This window comes from Acyrthosiphon pisum, chromosome A3 (genome assembly GCF_005508785.2).
Source record: "Acyrthosiphon pisum isolate AL4f chromosome A3, pea_aphid_22Mar2018_4r6ur, whole genome shotgun sequence".
Lineage (NCBI taxonomy): Eukaryota > Metazoa > Arthropoda > Insecta > Hemiptera > Aphididae > Acyrthosiphon > Acyrthosiphon pisum.
The window spans coordinates 38,271,689-38,283,437 of NC_042496.1; the positions used below are offsets into that span (position 1 = coordinate 38,271,689).

An 11,749-nucleotide genomic window follows, 5' to 3' on the forward strand; every position below is an offset into this window, starting at 1 on the left:
GGAACCATTGACGCCGGCGCTTGCGAGTTGCCACAACCAGCAATATAACTACCTACAATATGTCGATAGTTAGTAGTTAGTACAATAAATTAGTATACATAAATAAGATAATTAGGACAGATGACTTGTAGCATTTGTATATTTGTTTTGCACACTCAAAAAACAGCAGAGCGTGAAAGAAATACGTTTTGTGGTTTCACAAAGCTTGTTTTGAAATTTTATTTTACATAATATGAATATGCATATTTTGAGTATTTTTTGTTTTTAGGGCAGCTCTTATAATTTTATACTTTTTTAGACATACTTAAAACAATTTTTTCGACACCGATACTTTTATTTCAAACAATACAGTCAAAATGTCTGGATAAAAGTTTAAAAAATGTTTGTTGTATAATATTATTGACTGACCGTAGTCACGCGTTTTTCCTAGAAGCGCTTGAGGATCGCCGATAAGTCAATAATATAGGTAATTAATTTTCTGTAATTAATTTTATTAATAGATAGATAATCGTTAACCATAATATGAAATCACCACCACATAGAGCCGCATGCGCCCTATATAGGCTACCTTTTATGCGACCTTTTATTCGATTATGAATTTTAAAAAAATGTTAGAAAAAATGTTTAGGTGCATAAGTGATTGAATATTTAGTGCTTTTTTAGAGCTACAAGTCATCTGCCCTAATAATAATGAATTACACAGTTAATAGTGCATAGTGCGTTGCCACTCAATACGACAGTTCATGATAATATGATATACCTATCATGTAGGTTTATAAATTATGATTCTCTCCAAAAATAATAATTTCAATAATTTAAACCAGAAAATTCAATTGAATGGTTGTGCTGACCTACGTTGCGCTTTTTATATTAATATGCATGTTTTTGGTTAGGTGCTTAAATTATTTATTATTAAAATCAGTATTGATGATTACTTATTTATTGTTACCAATTAATATTTGAGTTATTTTTCCATCCATAATATGACAACAGAGAACCAGAAAGGTGCTAATTTGTGTAATTTGTATAGGAAATAGATAGAATATACTCTATCACGAGTGTGTTATTTTCACAAGCTGCCTATACAAAATACGTGCTTATATGCTAAAAATATAAATCAACAAATATAATGATTAATGACGTATCAGATAAACACATATTATTTAATTCAGACAATTACATATTATTTTAAATAAGTAGATTAGGTTTAACGAGTATATAATATACTATACAATTATAGAATGTCAAACATTTTTATAGGTTTAGGTTAGAGAGTGGATTGAAGGTATAATTTTTTTTAGAATTTTGGTGATATAGGACTAATATGTATAAATTATAATTTATAAACATTTTTCCCAAGTATTTAATCGTTTGGTTGGTTTGTATGTACCTATACTATATATATAATATATTATGTATTAATAATTTTAACTGTCAAGTAACTATGGGAAAGAATAAGTTGAAGCTGATTTTTCCTTGACGTCCATCTGCACTTATAAAGTTCGATAAATATAAAAAAATTAAATGCCATGTAGGTATATAGTTTCAATAAAATAGTGCCTATAATATAATATGCATTGAAATCATTTGACTTGGTCATTCGGGATTTGACTACCTATTATAAAGGTATTCACTTCACAATTCGTGTGTTTGAAAATGCGGATGTAGGGTAAATGCAGATATCTTTGATTAGTGTATGGTGTATTCCGAAAATGATAATTATGTCACGTACGTACTTTTAAGGAGGTGGATAGGAATTATTTATTATAGTTAAACCTTATAATGTATAATAATATGTACTATTGTACTAAGTACCTATACACATTCGTATTTTGGACTAATTAATTGTAAATTTGATATATTATTATATGCATTTGAAAGTAGAGTAAATAATAATATATGGGCATATAATTTTTGATTTATACATCGAAGGGAATACCTACCTGAAACTTATAAGTAGTAGAAGTAAATATTTGGGTTGTGCTTGGCCCCATAACTCTAAAGGGTATTTATATAGTTTATTACAAAAAACGTGAATTTTATTGAAACTAAAAACACGTGTTTTTTTTTGCTGAAATTGAAGTTTTTGAAATAGAAAAATGTTCGAACTTTAGTGATATGATCTAAATGTGTATTAGGGTTGAGTTAGTAAGGACGAAAATTGTTTGATCATTAACAATTAATATTTGTTTTAATAAAATATTTTAAACACTATATTTGTGGTTATAGTAGCCCATCAATATATATTGAGGAAATTGTCTTTTTACAATGTATATATTTTACATAGATTCTACTTAAACAAATGTTAATACGATTCTGCTAAGTGCTAACATCGCTATAGAAATCTTAATTTTTAAAATTTTAAAAGCATATTTTTTTTTCAAAATTCTAGATAGTTTATTTAACAATATTAGTATGTGATCTAAATATTGTTTCGAATGACCTAGTCATGACTGTCATGAGTGTGTTGCTCATTTATAATATTATGGTACTACCTACTTAAAAAAATAAAAATAATAAAATAACCAAAAAATGTTTGTATCCAAAAACTGAAATTGTTCGTGAATTGGAAGGGAAGTAAAGGTCAACAATGCTAGTCCATTTGGAACACTGTCTAAAAGCGTATTTAAAAAAAAAAAACATGTTTTATATAAATTCTTATTTTCAAAACGTTGCCCACTTTCGTGAACCTACGCATCTCACTGTTATATTATTGAAAGGAAATTCTGTAGTTAGTCTGTGTGACTGTGTTTTCTCAAAATGTCGATGGTCAAATGATATAAGATGGTATATAATTATTATTATATTTGATTTATAAGATCATTCAACAACACAGTGTTGAATATTATACCTATAGGTAATTTTATGGTATTCACTAGAATATTAGATTTTAATAAAATATACTTAACCAGCGTTAAATTTGTTGGCATAATCTGGTGCGTATTAAAGTAGGTCAAACATGATAATATAATGATAATGCACGTCTACAATAAAATATCGTGTTTGTCGCCAAAAATTACGACCTGGACACTTTCTCGCATTCCACGGCCATAATATCTCACTCTATCGCCCCTTATCCAAACTGAAGCTGATAGTATGTGGCACTGACATTCCATTAAAATAATATAATATTAGCCGCGACTGCTAAGCCATCGAGTCTTAATGCTTTTCAATCAATCGTATCAATTATAAATTAATTTGTATAATAACAATAATTGTCGGCGACTTGGTGTTATCGGCAACACTCCGTCATCTATTACATGCAATTTACGGGGACAAATTAGTAAATATTATAATATTCTAAAACTGACAATAGTCATAAAAACGAGTTGATAACGATATAATGGTACTGGAAAATACTATTAGTTAATAATAGCAAACAGACATAGTCCATAGAGAACTACAATTTTCCGAAAAAAATGACATAATATATTATATTTATATCATACATTCATACATAATTCATTATTGTTAATTGTTATTTTAAGTCAATACCGTGGAGTACCAATGTACCATAAGGTCTGAAATCTGAATAGATATAATAATCAACTTAAAAATGTTTTGAAAATTGCATCGTACATATTATAATAATCTACAGGATGATTCACCAAACATAATGAGTGTATTTATTATTTAACAATGATGTGGGTGTGTTTTTTTTTGAGTATGTGTACACGATTTATATGGTGAAAATAATTATTAAATTAATAGAAATTCTTAGATTTTCGACTTTCATATCTTTGATAGTATGAAAGTGAATCTGGTTGAAACTTTTTGACGTAAAAATTAAAAACTCAATACTTTTAAAAATCATCGAGAAAATTAATTAGAGAAAAACAGTAATTTTTATGCAAAACTATAGTTTTCGACAAATCGATTTTCTTATTTTGTTGTAATTCAAAAACGAATGACTGTATTGATTGTTAAAATGTTCACTGTACTTTTACTACCATTTTCTATTGGTACTTGGTATAATTTTCAAAATATTTTGACTTTTTTTTAGCTATTTATAGACATTTTACGAACATTTTTAAATGTAATACAAGGTTTTTCATAAGTTGCAATTGTAGCTTTTTAAAAATATTACAGAGATACAAAGTCACGGTTTTTTTAAATACTTTATATTATATTAAATTTAAGCAATAGAAATTGAAAGATGTACGAATGTTTAGCTACCTATAAGATAATTTAGAATGTTCGTGATTGCGTCTAAATTATTCAAAAATATCTAAATGAACCCAACATATTAATATCATATCTAGAAAATGCAAATATATAGGTGAATATTTTATGGAAATTTAAACGCTCAGTGGTTATTCATTTTTGAATTAATATTCCAGTATCTTTATGGTTATAGTATAAGGCAGAGGTTCTCAATCTGGGGGGCGCGCCCCCCTAGGGAGGCGTGACAAAATTTCAGGAGGAAGCGTGAAAATGTTGAAAAAAAATTTTAATTGTATATTTAATATAATAGTTAATTTTAATTTTAAATTATAATTTTTTTTCATTGAAGTTGTATTCATATTAATCCAATAACCAACATTAAAGTATAATTTACATATAAATATTATTTATACATCAATCTTATAGTAGTGAGGTTATATCATTTATATTATGCGAACATTTTTTATTCTTATATTAAGGTCAAAACATTTTTTTACCTATAACAAAATACTTAGGTGGCTAGGTATATCTATTATATTATTGAAAATCGAAAACCATATCAATATGAATAAATGATGACTGACGAGGTATTAGTAATACACTAGTACCTATGTAATATTTATTGATACTAAAATTGTTTCCCTTTTTAGTTTTTTGCAAGAAAATTTGACATCATATCGATGTTGATATAGGTACTTCAAATAAAAAATGTAATTATCGCTTTTGGTATAAGTACACTACTATGCATATTTTCAGAAACAGGAAACTAAATGGGTTATCTGACAAAACTTACTTATTAGTAAAAACTAACTTATCAATTAGAAAAATACGTCTGCACGACATGTCCATAATAATAATAATAATAATAATATATTGTTTAAAGAATAATGCCTTGGCGAATAATAAACCGACTTGTCCCACCACATTGAGCTGCTGGCAAGCCGGTCAAAATAAAACTATAGTCGGGACAAACCAAAATCAGTAGAATCATTCCGGTCGTGAGTACTCGAGGGATAGTTTCTTTCCGATCATTGTCAAGAGTGCAGTAAACGGTAATATTCTATTGAGTTTACTCTCAATTTTTATTTTTTTATAAATTTTTATTCGACTTTTTACAGCATTGTTGTAATATTAGTTACATATTCATCTAACGGTCTTATTCAACAAATACAGGATACTAATTAACTGAATATACTAATTCAACTATTATGGATCACTGCGCATCAGTCATCAGTAAGGAACATAATATTTTGTTATTAATACAATTATTAATTTAGGTACCTATCATAATATGTTTTTGGGCTGGATACACGATAAAACATTTCTGACCGATTTTTTCGTAAGATTTTTGTTGTCGTGGTTACTTATTAACAAAAACAATATATTGAGAGATAGATTTGTATAGGAAAAATATCGAGATCGGGCTATGATTTTAAGTTTTTAACATGTTTTTTTGTTATGAACATAATAGATTTACTAAGCATAATAGCATGATTTGTTACTTTTAATATTAGAGTAAATTCACTTATTACCAAGCTTTAAGAACATTATCTGTGTCTCTAGTCGCTATATTGTCTTTTTTACTATGTTTAAATTTTTATGAAATGTATAAGCATTTTTAAACTGTAATATTTCACCCGGTCATATAACTACAATACCTACTACATACAAATTACAATTCCATAAAATAGCAAACGTAGCAACACAGTTAATGTTCTTAACTCAAAGTTTTATAATAGTTGGTATAACATAGAGTGGGTTCTGCTGAACGTAAATTAGATATCTATGTTGCGCGTGGGTTAGATATAGAGAAAACAAATAGTGCACTTACATCCTATTATTATTGTATTAAATTGTTGAGCGTCAACGATGTTATTACATTTTTTTACAATCGGTCGTATAACAGCTCTCAAATCACGCGAATTATATACTGTATCTACGTAATATTATTTGCTATATTTTAACAGGACAAAAATACGACTTTAATAAACCTAATTATTATAAATGTTACAGCATCATATAACGGTAACAGTTGTTCCAAACTTATTCAACGCTTAATAAAAAGTACAAATTTACTATTCCTGTAGGCGAATACTATCATAAGCTCAAAAGTTAAGCTTAATTTTATACCTATAAGGAATTTCAGTAATTTTGCATCAAGACGTATCGTTACTGGATTAAGTAGTTAATATACGTCTTAAATTTAAGAGTTACTAAACGCATGATTAATAAACAGTAAACACAGTAGGAACCTACAATAATATAGGTATAATATATAGTACATTTAATTAACTTATATAAAATTTACTATATTTATATAGTATATATATATTTAGTGAATAGTCTTTTATTCAAAGCCAATATTTATTACTTGAGGTGTAATAACTAATAACTCATAAGTGATAAAAAAAAAACTATTCTAAATATTATATTTTATGTTACAGATATGCTGAAACTGTTCTTCGTAATCGGTGAGTACAATTTTCTTAAAATATATCTAATTATTGTTTTTACAAAATTATAACAAAACCTTGGTAGAATTTGTGATTCGTCACTCAATGCGTCTACAATGTTTTATCATAGGAAATCATACCGTTTTCTTTTTGAAATATTTAATAAATTGGAATTTTTTCCTCTGACATGTTCACAGCTATTTTGACGACATTGGTGAAATCTGAGGATGATTTGGAGGAAATCGGATGGATCTGTCCATCAATCAATCAATGGGGCAACTGTAGTTACCCACCTAATATTCCACAATTATTAAGAATGATGGAAGTTGACACCAATAATAACAGATTTACTGACGTATACTTTTGCCCGTAAGTATATTATTGAATAATAATAAGATTAATGGTATAATATAATATAATATAATATAATATAATATATTCAAAGATGGGCAAGTTATTGAAATTGTTTAACTTGAGTTAGTGAAGTTATAAGTTAGTTGTTAACAAAAAAATATAACTTAACCAGTTTAAAAGTAGTTAATTAATTGTATTTTAATTATACCACCTGTCGGCTGTTAATTTAATCAATTTTTACAATATTGCTATTACAGTTTTTTGTTGGGAGTCGAAACAAATCATTTATTTTTATACCGCTCCTTAACCAGTTGTATATAAAATAGGGTAAATCGATGATTAGGTATATTGTGTAGAAACTTATTCATCTTAGTTATGCCGATAGTAAATAATAACCATATCATGCTACAGCTGTAAATATATTTTTAAAAACAAGTTTTGGTCGTTCACTACTGCCATGTAGCCGGTAGAGATCACTCGAGCTAGGTGTAAATCACACGTAACATCAGTACCAAATGTTTAAATGTATGTACACTACGTCACTATATCCTAGACCTTACCGAAAACTTTTGGTGTGACCCGGTAACTTTGTTGAACATAATGTAAATATCTAGCGACGGTGGTGAATGTTTTCCGTAAGTTGTAATAGTTTTAGCGTATAAGTGCGTTTTTAGAGAATCGAGTGAAAATAATTTTTAAATTATGTTTCAACACTTTGTTGTGTCAGAGCGATTACCTATTATATTATGCAACTAATACAGTTTCGGACTTTCGGTAGGCTCGCCGTAGTATGCCCTATCCTATTATAGTATTATATTATATTATAATTTTGTACATTTGTATAGGTGTCTACTTAATAGTAATACCTATGTAATTATCATATTGTTTAATGCGTCTATCTTATTGTTAATCCGTAATTTTGTGTTTCCGATTCGTCAAACGCAGATACAATATCGTGAAACGGCACGCCATTTGTATACAAACGTACTATGAGAATTGTTATGAGCATTTGGCGATTGAAGATAAAAATTTCTTATCGACGAATTTGCCAAAGATTGACGAGCCGAATTTCTGCGCCACTGACCGGGCTTACAAGAAAGGTTTGTTAACACATTAAAATATAATATGCTTAATAGAAAAAAACTAGAAAACATTAATCTGTTGTATATTTTAATACAGTTATTTGCCAACTTTATGTAGGTTACCTAACCTAACCTACAGCTATAAAATACAATATGATATCATTATGTGGTAGATTGTCGTTGTACCTATGTATAATAATAATATAATATGTTAGAAATGATTGTATATTATGCCTGATGTTAATTAATATTCATACTTTCGTAATTTCGTTTCGCGTGTGCCTACTTTATATTTTCAACAACTATATTGGCACCTAGTTCTTTGGTCTATATTTTAGTCGTATACAACTGCACAGTGCCCTATCCACCACCACCCCCCCCCCCCCCCCACCAACCCACTCTTCCAAGTATAATGTATTAACTACATTATTATAGTTTTACTGATCACGGATGGAATATATATTAGTATTATAGCCTTTAGGTACCTTCCCAATTAGTTGGTAAAGTAAAATACAAACTAAACTAATTCATTAGTCATTAATCATCATACTGCAACAGTTCGATCAAATAATTCTATCGTTAGTCCAATACGTATAACGTAGGTACAACGTATACACTTTTCATAAAAATAGTTCATCGATGGTATTTTCATAATATTACCGTTGTATCAACCTCCGATACGATAAAAAAAAAATATTGCAAATCGTTATAGTAGCCCATCTTACATAATATTATCATGTCAAGACGGCTAAATTAAATATCACTATCGTTGTCAGAATTCATAGAACACATGGCTTGTTTGAGAGGACTGATAAATTCCAACGATCATTTGGAAGCACCGCTCCAGCAATTGCAGCAGTATCTGGAACAGGACATGTTGAAATACGAACAGATGAAAAAGGAAGAGCTGAAAAGTGATTTGATAGACGGCATTGGAATCCTGCGTGTTAGGTTTGAACAAATGAAATGCCAGTGAGTTTAAGTTTAGTGTATAGTATATAGATAACAATAATATTACTATAGATGTTGCAGGTTTCATCCTTTTTCCTTCGCTGTGCCTTAGATCTCATAATATAGTCATATTGATCATATTACGCGCAAGGCTCGATTATGGTATTAGATTTTATGAATAGAATCGCTGTAGAATTATGTAGAATTTAAATTGTCAAATTCTTTAAAAGATTTATAGTGTGCATTAGTCAGGTCCATCCTCGAGTATGATTCCGTGGTATGGAATCCTCACTCAATACTGCCAATAAAATATGAAACGTGTACAGAGGGCAGAGTCCTAAATTTATCAGCTTAGACGGGTTTAAGTTAAATATCTTGCATCTTCTTCATGACTCTGACCCAGTGCTTCAAAACTTCAATATTCTATCTGGCTAGCTCTGGTCGATCGCCGTCTTGATTGTGACTTAATCGCGGCAAGACCGATTCTCCTTCTTCCCTTCAACACGTTGACTTTAGAGTTCCTGTGCGTCCTACCCGTGACATTTCTCTCTTTCGCCATTCCGTCATGTACTCATGTAAGTACTGCAGATTATACCTACCAGAATAATTAATTTGTTACTCGCTGTATGAGATCAATCTAGACACCTCCTTTCTCCTTTAACCAAACTATACATTTTGTTTTTTATTTTGTCTCCTATATACCTATTATATATCCTATTCATATATATTAATTATTAGCAAAATTTAAATGCCAAATACTGTAATATATTTTAATTCAGCTTCCACCCACCATGTAAACCACAGCGTGTTTTCTTAGCGCAATCGATGTTTTTATTTAACGTATTCTATTGATTGATCGCAATTTTTATATAGATATTTCAAACAGTATATGCAGTTACACTACATGCAAATGCGTTCAGTTTGCGGATCGAAGACAGAAAAGTTTTTCCGCCTACTGTTGGGCAACATATGGCCCGCGTCGGTTATACCGGTCAGTATAACTATAACTATTAATAATTTTTATTTAAATCAATTAGGTACATCCGAACTCATTGTTTTTAAACCATATAGGTACAGTAGATACCTAACGGCTAACATACACATACCTAAATGCCATAGGTGAAAAAATGGGATTTAGCCCTTCCCACTAAAAAATATTTTAAACGACCTTTTTGTTCTATAAAATAAATTTATTCACGATTGCAAATTATGTAATATATGCCATAAATCATAATATTATATACTGGCTACCATGAATATTATTATATAGATTATTTTTATCTTTTTATCTTCATTGGCATATTTTGTTAGGCATAGCTCGACCAATATAATATACATTAATGCTTGTACCCGTTTTGAGGAGTATCTGAGTACATTTATAATATTTATACAGAATACGGGGTTTTACACTTACCGGCGAGCGAGCAGCAGTCGACCAAACGTCTATTGTAGTTAGATGCGAGATTTGCATCTACTGAGGGCAATATACCAACCTTTTTTTTTCGAGGCGAATTTATTTTACCAGTATAGTACAAATTCTCATAAACAGTATAATAAATTAATATAATAATCCAATTGTTTTATTCTATTGCTATATTATTATATATAAATGCCCATTTCGCGATATATTATTATAGTTAGTAGGTATAACAGTGTTAAGTCATAACTATATTATGGTTAGGATTTTTATGACCTTAGAAACTAATAAAAATATCATGTAAATATATCCAACATAATATACCAAAGTATGCTCTTATAAACAATTAAATATCACATCGTAAAATGCGCTGTATAAATGCATTATTCATTATTCGATCAACATTTATTTTAAATTATTAATAGACTATTATATTATAATAATATATTTTATTACATTTTCTTAGAAATCTAAAATTTAAGAAAACTGAAATAAAATTACGTACAATATAAAAATATATGTTAAAAACAAAATATGCATTTAAAGCTGAGTGCCTAAAAATATGCAAAATTAAATTTAACATAAGTACTCAACTGCTTAAATGTCGTACAAAGCGGGTTTATAATTAATATTTTTCTGCACTTTGCACCAGTGCACGACTAAAAGAAAAATATGAAAAATCCATAGACATCCTAACCCCAGTGATAACTATAGTTTAGTCTAAACTAACTTTTATTTGATTTCAGAAAAATTGTGACAGCACTTTATTACACTTTAAATTATGATGCGTTATTCAGTCATAATCAAATAAATCAAAAATATCGGCTCATCAATGGCGGCTGAAGCCACTGCTTTTTAAATTTATATAATTTCCTTATCGTTTATTAATTTATATTTACAGGTTATAAATATTAACTCAAATTTTAATATAAGTACATATTTTTTTCCAATTTGTTTTTGTTACACTTAATAAAACAATATAATACACTTTAAAATATACTGTCTAAGATTCATTAAGAGAATGTTGCAGAGGTGACCAGTGGACTATAATACTATAAGCATATCAAAATCTAAATCCACTTCCTCATCTCGTATCCCTCCCCTCCTATTTTATTTTGTCTCCTGTCTGGTGTACTTTTTTTATAAGGATTACTTGCGACAATTGGTGCCACTCTTTTAATTAACTAATTTTGTTTTTGTTTATTTTGTTTCTAAATTTTTTGTTCAACATTTTCTGGTGCCGTCAGAATGGCAAGAATGTTGCAAAGGTGACCATGGTCACTGCATTGAACTACAATTATTATTATACTATTATTGAACACTGCAGT

General features: G+C 28.8%; 1 protein-coding gene across 1 annotated transcript; it reads left to right on the forward strand.

Annotated features, from left to right (window-relative positions):
• Window positions 1-5,153: 5,153 nt before the first annotated feature.
• On the forward strand, window positions 5,154-11,371 carry LOC100167162 (uncharacterized). The gene is made up of 8 exons (NM_001162785.2): window positions 5,154-5,216; window positions 5,283-5,397; window positions 6,609-6,635; window positions 6,815-6,986; window positions 7,917-8,071; window positions 8,830-9,025; window positions 9,878-9,995; window positions 11,168-11,371. Exons 2-8 carry the CDS (start codon window positions 5,373-5,375, stop codon window positions 11,204-11,206), a joined length of 732 nt encoding a protein of 243 aa, NP_001156257.1. The 5' UTR covers window positions 5,154-5,216; window positions 5,283-5,372; the 3' UTR covers window positions 11,207-11,371.
• Window positions 11,372-11,749: the final 378 nt, after the last annotated feature.

Bases quoted from the DNA above. Each gene is read 5' to 3' on its own strand.
- LOC100167162 (NM_001162785.2), top strand. From the start codon at position 5,373: ATGGATCACTGCGCATCAGTCATCA. The intron at 5,398-6,608 runs GTAAGGAACATA...TTTATGTTACAG, and splicing joins TCACTGCGCATCAGTCATCA to ATATGCTGAAACTGTTCTTC. The intron at 6,987-7,916 runs GTAAGTATATTA...CGTCAAACGCAG, and splicing joins ACTGACGTATACTTTTGCCC to ATACAATATCGTGAAACGGC.